The sequence below is a fragment of the Mugil cephalus genome, chromosome 17 (assembly GCF_022458985.1).
Source record: "Mugil cephalus isolate CIBA_MC_2020 chromosome 17, CIBA_Mcephalus_1.1, whole genome shotgun sequence".
In the NCBI taxonomy this organism is placed as follows: domain Eukaryota; kingdom Metazoa; phylum Chordata; class Actinopteri; order Mugiliformes; family Mugilidae; genus Mugil; species Mugil cephalus.
The window spans coordinates 13,600,165-13,618,426 of record NC_061786.1 but is presented as its reverse complement, the minus strand read 5'-3'; the positions used below and the strand labels follow the sequence as shown (position 1 = coordinate 13,618,426).

Sequence of the window (18,262 nt, the reverse complement as noted above, 5' to 3'; positions counted from 1 at the left end):
GGAAACCATCCAAGAACCCGCACTCTAAGGAAGCAAGTGTGTTTGCCAGGGTTTTGTATTCAAAGCACGCAGGGCTTCTTCAGGATGTAACACGAGCGCAGATGTGCTCGCACGATCCCAGAGTCGATTTCACAGCTGGACGGCCGAGGAGCGGTCAGCGCTGGAAAGGTCGAATGACCAGGCCAAAGGTCGGGCCGCAGAGAACTGCAGCGGAGGAAAGGCGCCGAGCACGGGGAGGGCATCGAAACGTGACCCGCTCACACACATTTATTGAATTCATCATCAACACTGTTGTAACTGTTGACCGTTTGCTCCAGATGGGCGAAGGAGGCGTAAGATTTCTGTCTGCGGCTGGTCTAACAAACGCACTCCGCCCCTGTCGGTATGTTGGTCAGAGGTGAGGCGATTTGATGAGAAGCCGAGCAGGACAACGCGGGTCAACATCAAAGCAGCGTCTGAGCAGAGGAGTTGATAAGGTTCACTTTATTCTTCTCTCCACTGATATTCTCGCCCCCGGATTTTCTACTTTTTCAAACAAGTGGACACATATCTAGTCGTTTTTGTACTATCACTGTTACAAATGACAATAATAAAATGCAGCCTTTGTCAATGACACTGTTTTACCACTATTGGGGTATCCATTTGGTTTGCTGACAATGATGCTAACTTTAAATGGAACTCATGGTCTTGTGGTTATGACATGAGACGACATCATCATATGACACTTTTTTGGCTGCGTGTCAAAAGGGCAACGGTGCTAGGCGGTGTAGGGGCTGACTAAATTACAATATATTAACATATGAAACCTCGGAACATTTCCATAGGTTTCCACTTAGAGTGTGCGGCTAGCATTAGAGTTAGCGTGTTCTCGTTAGTGTGTTCTCGTTAGCGCGGTAAACACCACTCCACGTGAAGGCGACAAGAGGCCAGTGATACCGCTGTGCCCATCTTTTACGAGCCACTTTTTATAGCTTATAGCGAAATTGGCCGCCGTTCATCAAGAGTTAAATCATCTGGTGCAAGATGTTGATAATTAACCGCTAACTGTGTCATATTTTTTTGTTCCAATTCTCCCAGGACAAAGAAAAAAAAATAGCTTCTTCTTAATAATATTCATGAGGAGCTGGGTCACAGCAGGTGAAATGAAATGTCCTAATTACATAGAGGTGACCGGACTAATGCCTTACAAATTGATGCTCTAGTAAGAGCTCTAATTAGAGCTAAGTGGATTTAGAAGCTGTCTCCAAATCACCCAAATGGCCGCATAATGTGACCTTTGAGTAGCCAGACATTTGTATGTGCGACTTATTGGCGTTTCTTCTTGCGGCTCTAAAGATAATGTGGGCAGTCTATTTCGAGGAGGATATTAAATTGAGTTACAGAGGATTAGTGCTCTTTCATATTTTCTCCACATCTAAGACATGAAGCGGGGAAAGGTGAGAGCTGGTTTCTAAGATCTGCGCGCGACTTTGCATTCGGCCTCGCCGGCCAGGGGACATATTTGCATCTGTATACATTGTGCATGGCGACATGTGTTTGTTTAATGACGAGCTGCATCCAATTTCACGCATCCTGTTTCGGTCTCGAACAGCAGCCAGACAATTGTGGTTTTGTTTCGCTCAAATCAAATCAACGTGTTTCACCGGTTTTGACGGCAGCAAACTGTGAAGATGCCTCAGTGTGCCTGTGAATAATTGTGGTTCCCCCCGTGATGCGAGGCGATGACGCTTCACTCTCGCAGTCTAATCGCGTTTCAGTTTTCCTTAACCCAAACTATCTGCAAAACACACGATCTTATCAGTACGTTAAGATATGCTAACTAACGTGCATGGTCGGCGGTGCGAGTTAGTGACCCCTGAGTTCAATTAGCCCTGGCATGCAGCCTAATTTCAGAGTGTGACCCCTGCTGCTGCTGCTGCTGCTGCTGCATGGCCGCGCTCACACAGAGAAAAGTGCGACTCCCTTAAATTGTCTGTCCGTGTCCACCGGTGATCAATGCGTCCTTTGAAGGAGGCACCAGCAAAGGAGGGCTGAGCAATTGCAGGACCCAAATAGATGATAGCGGTGCAGGGCTAGGAGGATTAGGAGGAGGAGGAGGAGGAGGAGGAGGAGCGATGCAGGATGGGAAGAGAGGTGAGGAAGGTGACATTGCGTTCACTGTGATGGATGGATGTTCACTTACAGAGATAGTATCTTAAGAGGCTAAATGACCTCTTACCCGACCAATAAAGACTCGCGCAAAGACAACAGCCTCTCTCGTCGTTTTGGAACCTAAAAGGAAAGCACTCATCCCTCCGCTCCTTCCTCTGTTTGTGTTTCTTTTCCTATGCACTCAAGTTCTTGCCTTTGTCGCAGCGGCGCCACAAGAAAGTTTCCTTTCACAAAAATACTCTTACCCTCTAATAATTATCTCTCATCGCTGTTGATGCCTAACAATACTTGATTCAACTCTTCTTTGAACTGGTGCAACCCTTTTTTTTTTAAACAGAGTTTGACATCTGGCAATAGGTGTGTTTTTATAACGAAAATCATGTTTGTCAAGGCCACGGTGCAGAAGAAGAACAAGTCTCATGTGGATGAAACGGGAGCTGGATACACATGTTCTCGTGAAATGATGCAAATGAATGGGCAACAATCTGAGGCCGCCGCAGAAGACAAAGGAACTGGCTAAATATTTAGGCAAGAGGCTTAAGGAGAAAAGAAAGGGAGGTGGGCGGGGAGGTGGTGTTGTAGAGCCCTCTGCCCTCTCTGTCTCCAGCTAGTCTAGTTCAACATCTGGAGCTCACATCAGTCCTCCGCAGAGACTGGCACTGCTGCAAAAAAAAAAAAAAAATGACAAGAGCAGGGAAAGGAAAGCGCAAACGGTTGTTGTACCAATGAAAGGTCATAAGGTGACAACTAAATCAGAACAACACAGTGGTGCATGAGAAATTTTCTTTTCAGTGCTTTTCCTCTCGTAGTCTAGTAGCCAAATAAGGGCTGAGCAGTGACTGTGTTTGTGCTCATGCATCTGTGTCTGTGGCAGGTGTGAGTGTGTTGCACTGATGATTTTCCAGTGATCATCTTCAATGCAGAGCAGAGAGCACATGAACACTGGTTAGCTTCTGTGGCGAAACACTCTGTGTGGCAGGAAACAGAACAGCCTGTGATCTCTGCAAAAACACTAATGGAAAACCTCACTCAGATAGAAAACGTCGGTGTGACTGCATACGAGCACAGATGTGTGTTGATGTGTGTGCCTTCGGCATGTGAGTGGGGGATGCCTTTCAGTTTTAAAGAGTTATAATAAATCTAAATCTTTCTAGAGGAAGACTAGATGTGACGCTAAGGCTGCTTTTGCAGCAATTAACTTTCCTTTACAGATAACAATCGGCACTTCCCCTAGCAGAGATCACAAACCCTAACCTTTATCATTTAACAGCAGCTTTTTTTAAACAACAACAAAGAAAAAAATACCGAACTGTTTTCAGCACCTGAGCTATTGCTCGTTTTATCGATTCTGTATAAGATAAGAAATCATCACAGCCGTTGAAACCTCTTTTTGTGTTGTTATTGCGGTGAGAGTTAATTTAAACATGGGTTTTAAAGTTTGTTCTTCTAAAGATAAATACAGCAACAGCACTAAACCATATTCACCCATCCATTTTAGTTTAAAAGAAATGCTGATTTGAAATTTCACTTTGATTCTGTTTCTTGTAAAGTGGCTGCAGAAGGTATTATCCCTCTGTTGTTACAACAAAGCCACACCAATTTGCAGTGACTGATCTGAGTGTCTTGTCTTTGAACTTTCCATGCCATGATGACCTGGAAGTTTTTTTTTTTTCTCTCTGAGTATTATTTCTCATGAGAATTCAACTGCAAATGATTCTCGTTCATCACCTAACTTACACCTAACAAGCCTTAAAGGAGCACTTTGCTGATTTTCAATCTATCTCTGTTTATCCAAATTAGGCAAAGGCCTGTGAACAACAACAACACTTCTTTAAATATTCTATTTCCCTCTGTCTTCCTGGAACTAGTAATACCATTCATTCTTGGACAAACCACAAGCTGCCCCCAGCTGGGGTTTCTAGTGTCTACTAATACTGACATCTAACTTCTGATTTGATATTAGTGTGTGTTTGGCTGACTCAGCTGGACAGTCAGTTTGTATTTTATGCAGCGGAGAGCGGATGAAGCAGCCTGGCAAAGAAAGGCTGAGGGGGCAGCTGCATTAGCCGAGCAAGAGGAAAGTACAAGCCAAACCTAGGGTGGTCATGCAGTACACAACAGGGTTGAACGTGCCCATATGTAGATTTTGGGGAATACCCTTCAGATATTCGTGCACAATGCATCGTGGTACGTGTAGGCATTTCATTAATAGCTACACAAATGTCACAAGTCAGGCAAGACTATTTCTGTCCAATACACTTACCGTGATTACTAACTGTAAATGAATTTCATTTTAACGGCCTCCGGTTTTACTGGTAGTTTAGAGGAGATATAATTCGGTGAGCACTTGCAAATATTGTGTGTGTGTGTGTGTTAGTGTGTGTTGGTGCACAGGGGTGGGAGGTCACAGGGATGTTCTTGACTGTGTCATCTCCAGCAGCTGTTTCCCTCAAACCCTGCCTCGCCCGTTCCTCCCCCCTCCCACCCCATTGCCTCACAATGAAACCAATACAAAGGAACAGGAAGTGCCTCCCGTTAACTGGGGCCCAATCAAAGCCATCATTATTCCCGTGTCAGAATTTTAACAGGAAATAGCTTCTCAGAAAATATGCCAGCTGTGCAGGGAGTGTGGTATTATTGTCTTGTAGGTCTTGTCTGTTTTTTTCTCGCTCTCTCTCTCTCTTTTTTTTCATTTATCAGTCGCTGCTAACAAAAGGACACATAGACCCGTCTCAACCACGTGTGCGACACACTGTCAGTGCTGTGTGTTCACTAGGCAAGCCAGGCACTGTGTTCTCTGGGGCTGGGTAGTTATTGTGCACTGTGTGAAAAGGGCTTTCCCGCTGTGCCTGCTCCGGGTTCTTTGGTTCCCATCCTGAACCGAGCAATTGTCTTTTTTAAAACCCTCCGAGCTGAGCCGAGTCTGGAGAGCACGCAGATGCAAGAGTACATATAAGATCACACACACACACAAGGCTTGCCTTCCGAAGCCGCATCTGTAAGAGTGCTGCTCAGATTACAGCATAAACGGTGGGTTCAGGTGAAGCCTAACGTTTGCCAGATGCTGCGGTTAAGTCACCAGGAGGTTAGCCTAACACTGGAGTGTTGTTGTTGGTCGGGGAGGGTGGAATCATCTGCCTCCCCAACAAGAGGGGCACACATCTGGCGTGAACAGAAAACTAATTTATGAGCATTATCTTAAGCGAGCGTGACTCACTGCACCGATGCTCCCGCTTATCACTGATACGTTACCAGTAACACACACTACTGTAATCTTGAGATCGATTCGTCCCGGGGCTGAAAAGAAAGGCAGCGTCTCTGTTTTTGTCTTATCTCCCGTTCGTCTTCTGTAATCCTTCTGTCTTTCCGAGGCCTTGCAGACGTCTGCAGGGCAATAATTAACTCAAGTCACTCAGCGCGTTGACACAGGTGAGCACTACTCAAGTAGTTAAACAGTCATTATAAGGCTGCTGTGGTGCGAGCGAACACACACACACACACACAAATCTGATTGACCGACTAGCTTTGCCACAGTTTGTCTGTCGCATTAGGCTGAAGCCTATTCAGTTTCAAGATGCCACTGTTGACTGTATTGACGCTGATGAGATAAAGGGGACGCCCCGCGTGTCGGAAACATCGACACCTTTATCCTCAGCTGACATTCAGCACTGAAACCCACGTAGAGGAGGAGTCATTGCACCATTTGCCGTTTGTGAATACAGTGTAGAGACGTGGCTAGTTTAGCATTCACCTAACTGGGCTGTGTCAGACCTATCTATTGTTGTGACCTGAGAAGCTGCTCTGTGTCCTTCACAGAGAAGATTACCCGCTGTGTTTGAAGTCTCTGTCTTTATCTGAGATCACTATGTTGAGGTCATGCGCCGGACTGTGCATCTGCCCCTTCTGCTTCACAAATGCTGATTTGTAGATTTGCGATAAAAGGAAACAAATAAATAAACATACCCCATAAGGTTTGGAGGTGATTTGTATGGTGTCTTTCACCTCTGTTTCGATAGTGTGCCACTACACACAGAGAGACGGTAAACAAAGCGAGACATGGGTGACGTGTGACAAAGTTTCCTGCCTCACGCTCAACTTTAGAGTGGCGTAGGTGTTCCACAGCCGAACTATGAAAGTTGTAGGTGTTGAAGGCGACGCTGAAGCTGAAAATAACACTGCGAAGAAGATAAATAAAAATCCAAGTAGCTGCGTTGATGTGGGTGTGTTGCTCACAAAGAATATGCATGAGAGTATCTAAAATAATTCAGCTCACCTCCCCAGTTTGAGGAGATGGGTTTAAAGACCTGTTAGATTTCCAAGTTGGTTTAACTCTCAGCTACACAATTAAATAAAATCAGAAATTATGTACTTATGTAGTTCTTTTTTTCTGACAGTTAATTTTTATATATTGAAATTAATGGCGTGATTGTTTAATGGTGTGCCTATTTTTATAGCAACGGCAACAACTTCATGGTGTCTTTCTGTAGGCAGTGACCAAATTGCTGTGGATAATCCACAGGCCTTGTTGTGTACAGTAAAGTAATTATTGGTCGTAGACCCCGTAAGGCTCGAAGTGTGAATTATCTTGAGCTAATGCCATTTCTGAAAAGACACATTGTTGCAACCGACTGAAATTAAATGCCATTCATCTCGGTTTCCCTGCAGTGGAAAGAGACATCCGAGCTATAACAGTGTCTGCAGGACTAAATGCCATAAAGTAAGTGAGGCGATGTGTTTTTCATCAACACATCCCTGTGTTGTATGTTTTTTTAAGTGTGTTATAGTGTGTTTTTTAAGTCCCAGTGCTTCTAGTTTATGAGAACTCGCGTCCAAAGGCTATATTCCTCTTTTGGACATTCTTACGGATTGGAGGAAGCAGCATTTTTAGAAATCTTGAGTGGCTTTGACCCTCCGCTTTGGCCAGACTCTTAACTTAGTGGTGCAAGGATATTTTCAGTAATTACAGAGTAACCAGAGAATGTTAGCAGGAAGTGTGCATAATACAATACACACAGGCCAGACACAGCTAAACAGATATAGGAATTTCCTGGTAGTGTTAATCACTCTGGGACTGACTTGCGCTGCTTCGGGTTTCAGCAGAAATCAGACTTTGTGCAGATTTCCGTGCGTATTTTGGTTCGTCTTGTTTGTTGGTTGTAACAACAGTAGTAACTGAGGGCCAGGGGGTCAAAGAGTGGGAGTTTAGTCACTGGGTCAGGGTTTAAAATGGTTCGCCGACATCACAGGAACAGCAGCAAGTTTTAAAAACTTTCATAACAAAACACACTGGACCGTTATAAAGTTCACAACGGTTTGCTCCGCGATGCCTCAATATGGCAATGCAGGGCCGACCAGCTGGCAGAGTGTCCGTTTTCCCTGATGTCCACCTCATGATGTTGTTCCCATCGCTGATTAAAGCTACTCCGGGGGAAAATGATACGTTGGCGTTTGGGAGGGGTGCGTTTTCAAGCAGAAAACGCACAGTCACCTATAAATCACTCTACAGGGAAAAGGCAAATATGCGGATAAATACGGGACAGGCCAGTAGCAACTGCGTGTTGTGTTTGATTGGTTACGGAGCTCAGTAGTCTGTGCAAGAGCTTTTAATCAGGTCACCGAGATCCCAGACCTCTCTGCTCCCACTCTGCCCCCTCTGTCTGGAGGGCTCCACCAGGGGTGACCAAGAGGGGCACCACTGACCCAGATTAGGGGAAGGGTAACTGTGTGTGTGTGTGTGTGGAGGAGTGGGTGGTGAAGTGGGGTGGGGGGAGGCTCAGCTGTGTATCAGTTCACACCGCTTCAGTTCATTAACAGCCCAAGGAACATATGAGAGAGGCGAGGAGGGGTGGCAAGTGTGTGCATTTGTGTGGAGTTGAGGAGGCGAGGGGTTGGCGGTGAGGGGGCGGAGGACAGAAGAATACGATGTCAGTGACAGAAGGTGAAAGTCACTGCTGTGGTTCGTCTTAGATTTCAGGCACCCGCTTGACCTAGAAACACATGGCACACACACACACGCACACACAAACACACACAGGTGCAGAGATACCCACCAGGGACCTAATGGCCTCTGTCTGTGTGTCTCTGTGTGAAGCCTGACCAGCTGAACCCCTGCAGCATCCACCCCGCAGTCAGACCCTTCTACCTCTTCACTACCGTCAATCCGTTTCTGCCTTTCACACTTCGCGTCGCCTCCTTCTCGTCTCTGTTGCTCGCCCCTGAGTCGGCCCTTCAGTGAGTTTTCCACGCTAATTTTCTCGCTCAGCTCGTTCTCTTCGATGGGCTTTGTTTCCTGATCACACAAACTAATTTCCTGTTTGTATCTCTCCATCTACTCTAGTCCTCGTCTCCTCCTGGCAAAAGAAATGCATGAACTTTCGCAGGGGTTTCTGAGGAAAACGAGGAAGTATTATTCTGACTACATCTACACCTGGCCTCTTCCGCTGCAACTTAATATGCCATTGTAACCGGTCAAAAATGCTGGGACTTGTTCATTTCTACTTCAGGCTGCCGCTCCTACTTGCAGGCCTCTCCTCCAATCAGCGCGAGCATCTAAACGAACGGGATTCGGCTGCAGTTTTACAGCTAAAGTCTCCTTTGTGTACAGGCCACACTGTGTGGGATCTCACAAAGCACGGATCGAGTGAGTTTAAAGTGTATTTACCACAAATGCCCCCCTTGCAAAACTGCAGTAGGAACAGCAATTTCACAAGCGCTTTTGTAAAAAATAATTATATGTTCATCATCTGGTAGTAATCTGCAAAATGGGTCTTGATTTTTGTAAAAGATTAAGGGTGAGACCAAATGGAATCGTGTGGAGACAACTGGCAGACGCAGACAGTTTGTCTCTTTGCAGACAGTCGTGTTTTTTTGAAAACAGAGGCTTTGCGTTAAAGGGGATTGTTGGAACTGCTGTGTTTCGATTAATGATCAACAACAAGTCCAACGTCAGCTCTAAAGTGGGTGTAAGTGTTTTTCTTGTCTGCCTTCTTGACAGCATGCCGGGCAGGCTGGAGAATGCGTGAGTCTATCCCCGAAATGACTCAATTTATTGATAATAAATGATTTAATAGTGAAACCTGTTCCAGCTTGCTTGGGAGGAATGATTGAAGGTGTTGTGACTAATCAGATCACTCTCTCGCCCACACCAACCGGCCCACAGCCACAGCCACCAAGTCTGGCCTTGCTTACACGAAGCCAGATGTTTATCCTCACTGGATGGCTGCAGAATAAACCAAGTGTTCCAGTCAGCTGATGAAAACGACAAAACAATGGTGTGACCGGCACCTGGCGGCCTCCTCTCCGCCCGCGCAGCCCCAGTGAACACGCGGCTTGTTTTGGCCCTACGTGGTGGCCATGGGCTTTATGGCCTTCTGTGGCTTGCGTCCCACCTGCTGCGCCGTTCTTGGTTTTTCCCCGTGTGGCGAGAGCAGTAGAAGCCTCACGCCCAAGGACGTGGACAGGGCCACCTGACTGCATGATAATAACAACAGAGCGATTCTCAGATACGGCAGGTCCGAATATTATGACTCGTGTGGTGTTAGAGCCATATTTCTGTTTTGTTAACTTTGTCAGTCTTCTTATAGGAGTGCATGCTGCTGTCATAAACAAAAAAAATGTTAATGTTACTATATCCAGCCTTTATAAGACTTCACTGTTTATTATATTTAGATTGCGTCCACCGTAGGATGTTGTCAGAGCTTCCCATTTGCCATCTGTCCAGACTACCGTATGCTGCAGTCACTAGTGGTTTTTAACCCTTTGACTGGCATCGTAACCACACGTTGGATGCGTAATTTACCCGTTGCTAGTCATTCAATTTGTAAGATAGACAAATTTGCCCATGTGTGAACACATGATACAAATACCTTTAATACTTTCGGAGCTACAGCGCTTTTGAACCGATGACCATAGCTCGAAAATACACATCATACAGCTTCAGTGTTTATATTGTATGAATCTGTGCAACATTTCAATAATGACATGTCAAAATAGTTTTAGTTCAGTTTGCAGCGCACGCTATTAACGCAGATTAAAAATGAATGATATTTAATCGTGATTAATCGTGTTTCTTAGCGTGCACGCAAGTACTGGCCAAGAATCCCCAATGAGCTCAATGAATGACATAAGAGCATGAGTTTATTTCCCCGTCCATCATACCCCCCCGGCCTCGTCTACAGATCCAGCATGATTGCCGTGCGCAAGCACGAACAAGCGACCGACACAAAACAACAATGTCAGTAAAATGTCGTGTCAGTGCTCGGGTCAAACGCTCGGGATCCGTGGGACGTTCAAAGCGTTCAAAGGACGGGGAAGACTGAAGGTTCTTTGATGGAGGACGGAGTGAAAACACTGAGCAGAGGAGGAGGAATCCTGCATGACACACACACACACAAACACACACACAAGGAATTAAGTTTCACTGTGTTTCTTGCCACTTCATTATCCCCCCTCTCAGATGACCCTACACTTGTGGATGATACTCTTCTGTATACAACGCTGCCTCTTCACGCAGCACTATGGTGCCTTTAGTCCCTATGTCTTTCTGACTTGCTCCCTCCTCCTGTTTCATGTCACAAGACGGCCCTCATTACCCTTTAGTGTTGTTAGAACCAAAAAGGAGGCACTTTGTCTTTGTTGAGACAAGCTGGTCTGAGAGATAAAGACGTACAGAGAGGTGAGATTCTGACTCAAATGCAAACGCGTTTATTCACTAGAGTGGAACTGTTTGGGATTATTATTAAACTGTTGTATTTTTTTTTTTTTTTCGTTGTGGTAGCTGGCTGTAAATAGAATACAGTGGATATTTAATTGAGAGAGAAAGAGAAGGAGAGGGGCGGGGGGGAGGGGTGCTGCTAATTATGCGTGGCGATTGTTGATGGCTTGATTGTCTGCGTCCAGCTGCACGGAGGAGCAGGGAGAGGGAGAGGGAGGGCGGGGAGAGAGGCAGACTCACTGACGCCGGGCTCGGAATTCTCCCATCCATTGAAAGAGAGACCCGATTGTGTCCGGGGCCTTTCCGACAAGCACCTGATCCCTGCCCAGACCACTCGTGCGCGCGTGTGTGTGTGTGTGCATTTTCGCACAGATTTACGCACCGAGGACTCTGGAATCCGCAGTCAGGCGCTGGGTAGAGGAAAAACACTTTTGACATCTTATGGCAATAGCTCTTAGTTTGTAAAATTGACCACAAACTCGCAATCAGCGCTCGCTGTAAATCATCTCGCTTAAATGTGCTACTGATTGCTCGCTTCAGCTCTGAAAGGAGGCCTATAATCCCGTGTATCGGCCCAATCTTAGCCCCGGCAGACACGTTACTTTCCCACCAGACCTGGGAAATTAACTCCCTCTGACATATTTAAGGGAGATATTCAAGGTCAAAGTTTTGTTTGGATACTTGGCGCCACTCGCACAATATATCTTTAAAATAGCACTGGATCGAAGTCCTGTCTCACGGTTCAATATTATGTTTTGCTCCAAAGTGAGGTCAACAGAGTGACTTGTCATACAGGGTCAGTTGTTGTGGCGGTGGCGGAGGAGGGAGGGAGGGGTGCCCGGAAAAAGGCAGTGACTCCAACATCTGTTAAACCTCTGCATAATTGGGAGGATATCTCCGGCCGTGTGCATTTACGCACAAATGTGTCCAGAGTGAAGATAAGAGGGATATGGTGTGCTCGCACCCTTTACCCAGCTCGAACATTGTGTCATATTTAATCCATTCTTGTGACCTGTGAAGCAATGAAATGTCAAATTGTGTGCCAGCTCTGCTATAATAAGAACAACATTTAATGATAAAAATGAATAGTTCAGACCCTCTGTTGGTTAGACTTTCAGAAATATCCCAATCCCGCTGCCATTCTGGCACCGAGGCACCATTGAGCAATCACGCTGAGATTTATATAGAAGCTTTTTTCACTTAAAGTGTTGGCCTAAAGTTAAATTTGGATTTGTCCTGGCTTTACAAATAATTTCCCGTCAGAGAGACCTGTCACGTTTTGTGAACAGACCCGTCTCATGTGGGGCCATGTTGGACTTTTCATCACTGTTAAACATTTTGTCCTTAAGTTCTCTGTAACTTTAGACCCAAGTAGAGAACCGTGGGGGCGTACAGCTTTGTCCGTGACTGACGGAACCGTCCAGCCAATCCGATCTCCGAGCGCCTCTGCTTCTCTCCCCTCTCATGGTTCACGGGGGAGGGCGGGCCGTCTGCCAAAGAGGGGAGTGCGCGTCGGGGTGAATGGATGACGTCGGGAGGCTGGCGCCAGCATGTCTGGGACTGGCGCGTTAGATCAACACAGCTGGGCCGGGATAGGACACACAGCTGGCTCAGGCCTGCATTCCTCCACAAAACAGGATTGTGAGAAAAGGGGAAAATAAGACCCAAATAGGAGCAGAACGGGACGTGCTTTGATGTAAACTAAAAGGGAGAAACATTTGGAATTGTTAAAAAGTAACTTTTATGGAACAGTTTAAGGCAAAGGAGGTTAGATTTTGGCAGAAAGTGACTTGACAGCTTAAGCGCAGGCAGCCGCACCAGCCCATTAGGTTATATGAGAGACATTGTAAGTAGTTCAGCCATATAACGACACTAAGGTATATGAGCTCCCAAATGACAATGAATTCAAATAATGAGACTGGTCGCTGTAATGAATGATCTTGGGAACCGATTTGTGTTGAAATAACCTGGTTTCCACTGACCTTTTACCTATATATTCAACATTTAATTTGTGTAGACTATGATATAAGCTAGGATATGAGTTTTTGTGTGTCCCGCAGTTTGGAAACCCATAAGAATTAAAATATATGTATGTGAAAATAAAAAACCCCGATTAACTAAAGTCATTGTGAAGAAGAAACACGTGAAATGAATGAACAGACAGCCACTCTCATTCATGTGGTCCCCAGTAAATAACAGTATAAATCTAAAAGCTTCAATCTGCAGTTCTCAAGTGGTCTGCTACTTTATCTATTTCAAATAAATACCACCACCTGAAAAAGATAGCTAATGGAGTGACAATCCCCTTCAGGCATCCCAGCCTGATTTCCTCATTCTTCCCAGGGAGACGTCGGCCAATGAGATCGGACTTGTGCTTCTACACTGGCCAATCAGAGCGCGATGCGAGAAAGGGGGCGTCAGCGGGCGCGTTGTGTATAAAAACCTAACTGTACGCCGCTGTCACTGCACTGTAGCTATTCAGGACAGTGATCGGGAGATCTCAACGGGGAGACGACTATCGCTCAGCTTGCATTCAAACATCAGCTCTAGTTGTTTTTTTGCGTTCAACCGCTTCGGTCGCGATTTCGCCATGAAAGCCATCAGTCCCGTCCGCTCGGTGAGGAGCTGCTACAAGGCCGTGTGCTGCATCTCGGAGCAGAGCCTCGCCATCAGCCGGAATAAACACTCGTGTCTGGACGAGCCGGTGGGCGCACTGTGCGACATGAACGACTGCTACTCCAAGCTGAAGGAGCTGGTTCCCAGCATCCCGCAGAACAAGTCGGTCAGCCAGGTGGAGATCCTGCAACACGTTATTGACTACATCTTCGACCTGCAGATCGCACTGGAGGCGGAGGACTCGGCCGAGCCGGAGATGGTCTTGTCAATAAAGGTGAGGGGAGATGCGTGCTGCGGGGTGGACCGATGCACGCCCTGTAACATCCTCACACACTGGCGTGCACTGGATTATTTTTCTCTGGATCTCTGCACAACACAAATCCGTACTTTTCTTAAAAGTACTTTTTAAGTTCTTATGCGTCCCAACACAACATAGCCAGTGCATTACATCTACTCTTACATGCACGGATCTGATATAACTTGTTTTAATCTAGTATGTTGCAGCAGAAATCGCTTCCCTCCTATATTGACACGCTTATTTTTCTGTTAATTATAATACTGTCACTGCAAGCGTCTAAAAGTGCTTCTCTGTTTTTTTTCCTGCTCCTCATTCAGACTGCGGACCTTACTCGCAATTTCTCCAAAGAAGAAGGGCGGTTGTGCCATTAGGATGTGCACGGCAGATCATGGTACGTATTTATTCTCCAATCAGTCTTGTTTATTGCATAAAACTCCACGATAAATGCACTAAGAAACATATTCGATGCCGGATGATTTTCTCGAAAGCTGCACCAGTGTGTTGTTTTGGACTTTTCAAAATGAGGGAAAAAAAAAAACTTAAAATAAAACTTAAAATATCAGAGAACATAGTGCAAGCATTGGTCTGTCTAGATGTGAAGGTCTCCCTGCCCTCCACATTCACCACGGTTGCCAATTAGACAGGCCAGTGATTGTGTAGCGGATTCATTGCTATCTGCCTGGGGTTAATGAAAGTTCCATGCTAGGCGCCAGTCTGTCTGCTCCCCTCTGCAGGGAGGGAGGGAGGGAGGGTGAGAGGGAGAGATCTGACTTCACTTTTCTTCCTTTCTCTCCATGCAGGTGCAGGGAAACACATGTCTCCACTTCACTCCGGGCAAGAGGACAAGAGGGGCAGAAAGGGTGGGATAGGTATTTGGGATAGAAGGAGAAGAAGGAGGAGGAGGCGGAGGCGGAGGAGGTGGAGGGTTTAAAGAAAGAGAGAGAAAAAAGTGGACTGTTTCCTAGATGAGCGGGGATCAACAGTAGTGCATGAGCAAGAAAACAGAGACTCATTCTTTGGCCCCTGGACAGACAAATCAGCACACCAAAGCAGAAGCCAGGATTGGAAACTGAAAGCGACCAGCGTTGTATGCCTTCCTCTCAAACCTGGGATTCCTTATAGATTATACGTAGTAGAAATATTGTCCTTTTTATTTCCTTTTTTTTTTTTTGTTTTTTTGTTTTTTTGTATTACATTCCAAACAAGCTTTGTGGGCTCCACGCTCAACCTGAACCCTATCTACACCAAGTATCACCTCACATAATGTAATTATCACCCTTCCAAAAACAAACACACAGAAAAAAAAAAAATATCTAATGATCTCCAGACTGATTCTCGAGAATGTGTACATATCTGCTGTGGGTATGTGTCAATTTGGATGTCTACTTTTCTTTGAATGGGAGTTTGGGTTTTCTTAGGTATAATCAGAACTCTATACTAGAGTTAATTGTAAATGTTTGTAGGGATTGTGTTATTTCTACAGACAATGTGCTGTGAGTTTCATAAACTCTTTATTATAAAGTTTGCTTTGTATGTATGTTCTTATGTAATGAAATAAAAACAAAACGTGGATGTGAAACACTTAAAGCAGCGTGGTGTGTTTGCTGTGAAGTAATGAATGAGAGTGAATCTTCACAGGACTGGAGCGACGCTGACGTGACTTTCTGGCTTTGGATGACAATGAAATGCTGATACAACAGGATGTATTCTGATGAATCTTGAGGTTGAGTGGTTGGAAATCAAACGGAGGGAGTTTCCTTCAAGTGTTTGTATTTTTCCAAAGAGGGAGTAGCTACCACCAGTTTAAAGCAGTTGAACTTCCTAAATGCTGTAGATGAGAGGATGTTGCGTGATCAGAAACCAAAGCATCTGATCATTCATGAGTCTACTCGCCTATTATTGTCACCATTCATGAGAGAAGAGCCGCATAGAAAGTAATTGTCTTTACCTTTGGAAGCTGGAGAGCATCATCTCTTAGGTAACGTTCAAAAGAACATATTTAGTTCTCAAATCTGAACAAACCTCATTGCATTGTGGATTTATTTGGAATTTCAGGAATCAGAAGTTGGCACAAACTTCCAATCCTTCATCTGGATCGTTTATCAAACTCTAAAGAGAGGCCCTGTGGTCTGACCGCTCGGTCTTTTAGTATTTATAGGCCAACAAAGCTGAAAACAGCGACAGCAAATAAAAACTTTACCCTACAGTACTAGTAGTATGTTAAAAGAGCTGAACAAGATGACCTAGTTCCAAAGTTCAGCCCGATACTAATAATGTGAGTGCAACACCATCTAGTGGTCAAAGTGAGTTATTGACTAAATTAAATTTCAAGACAGTTCAGCATCAGTGAACTTCCTCTGTAAACTTCATATTTGTCTTAATATACGTCGGTACATTTATTTACTTATTCTGATATTGAGACTGACAAATTAGTGTTGAACTTTTAAGTTCAATGGTATTGTTATGTGAGAGTGCTGTAAGGTAACCATCAACACCTCAATGCATATTAAATGAATGAAATGGTCTGGCAATTAGCATTTTTTACAACAGTAAAATCAAATAAAAGTAAAATCAGCACCTCGCTAACAGCATTTGTTGTGTCGTTACTGCATTAGACTCTGTTAGATATTACATCGGATACGACTCATAGGTTTTTGCTGCAATTAATCTTAATAGCCCAGGAAAATAAAACTATATTTGTAACAGTAATTGGCAGAAATAATAAAGGGTCGGTGCCACTTATATTAATTTGCAATTAAAATCTACATCTGTGAACATATTTTTCATTATGTAGCTACAGTATGCCTATACATTTGTTCATTGTGATGTTAAGGCTGGCTGTGTTGAGCTGAAAAATTCACACACGTTTGCTGCATGGTTGTCATTTGTACATTTCAAGTACTCTGTGGAATTGAGGGACACCTTGTGTGTATCATTATAATGATACAATGACCTGGACATTAGCAGTTTTTCAGTGACAGAATTACTTGTTGCAACGTTATTCTATTAGAATATATTAAACACGATTCTGTATGTCTTATGATCTTATTTTAGCCATGTACAGCACTTTGTTTGGCCGTTTTTTAAAGTGCAATATAAATAAAGCGGAGTCAAGTTGAGTTGAGTTGAGGATTTGCTTCATATGTATTCGTTGATTATAATTACTTAGGCCTTTATTTAATTAAAGATGATCGAGTACCAGTCCCCACCACAAGATGGGGGTGTTGGATAAGGATGCAGCAAGTTTCAGGCCTCTTTGCTTTCCAGGAAGGGAAGCATAATATAACCTAATTTCTTAAAAGGTCAAAAGGAACCTGTCTGTAGGGGGAGTGCAGTGGAATAAATGTACCTTGGACCCAATTGCAAACCAATCAACCACAACATTATGACCGCTGACAGGAGAAGTAAATAACATTCACCATCTGGTGACAATTCAATATACTGCCAAACACCCCCACTAGATCCTGTTGCCAGTCACCACAGAACACCCTCAGAGGGACTATGTCCATTCTTTGATGACTTACAACTGATTTGGACGCCCAAGAAGGAGCTACACAATTTTAGGAATGTAGTCATAATGTTATACCCGGTCGGTGTACATATAAGACAGAGAAAACTGAAGCAGGAATATAATCCAGTGTTTTCTTTTTTTCACATGAGCTGCGTTAAAAAGAAACAGAGTTGAAGGTCGTGAACAAGTTTAAGCACATGCCAAAGAAAAGCACATTATCACATGAGGATTAAAGTGTGACAGAGTTTTGTGTTTGTCTGGCGCCAGAGTAAGCCAGCGACATTTCACACTCACTGCAAGAACTTCAAACTTACATTATATTCAGTAAGTTGGCTATAAATACACGTGTGCATACTGAACAATAAAGAGTCAGAACATCTGTTCATGTCCCCATTGCTAATATTTGTCTGTATGAGGTTAACTGATCTGAGAATAAGACCCTTTTTATTCTCTTTTTGTCCAAAATTTTCACCCTCTACAGGTGAAGATAAATTAAACATTAACGCATAAAGAAATTGTGAGCTAAGTCATGTTTGTCTTTGGCAAACCTTGATCAGAGACACATCCTGGGATATTACAAGGATGGTTCAGGAAGAGGAAGAAACAGAGGGTGGGAGGAATTTAAGTTGCCCTATGTGCTGTCTGTTAGCAATTCTTGTGTCCAACATACGTTTGACAAACCGAAAAGCAAATTTCTACTGTCTTATCTAATCCATAAGCAAACCACTGTGTCAGCTTTCCCTCTCACCCTTGGTCCTTCATTTTTTTTTCACAACCACAATCTTAAGTGAAGCACACTTTGTGCACTCAGAACATACGTAAATTTGACTATTTCACTTGAAAAGATAGAGGCATGACAATAGGCTGGTAGTCTACTTTGTCTTAGCCAATGGGGGTCAAGTCATATGGCTTGGGTTTGGTCGCTGTGCGTGGGGGAGGGAGTGTTTTCATTCAATATCTCCTCTGAGCCAAT

The 18,262-nt window shown here is 44.4% G+C and overlaps 1 protein-coding gene across 1 annotated transcript; it reads left to right on the top strand.

Annotated features, from left to right (window-relative positions):
• Positions 1-13,318: 13,318 nt before the first annotated feature.
• Positions 13,319-15,365, top strand: id3 (inhibitor of DNA binding 3). The gene is made up of 3 exons (XM_047611826.1): positions 13,319-13,754; positions 14,096-14,169; positions 14,579-15,365. The coding sequence occupies exons 1-2, from the start codon at positions 13,455-13,457 to the stop codon at positions 14,147-14,149; spliced, it is 354 nt and encodes a 117-aa protein (XP_047467782.1). The 5' UTR covers positions 13,319-13,454; the 3' UTR covers positions 14,150-14,169; positions 14,579-15,365.
• The last annotated feature ends 2,897 nt before the right edge of the window (positions 15,366-18,262 follow it).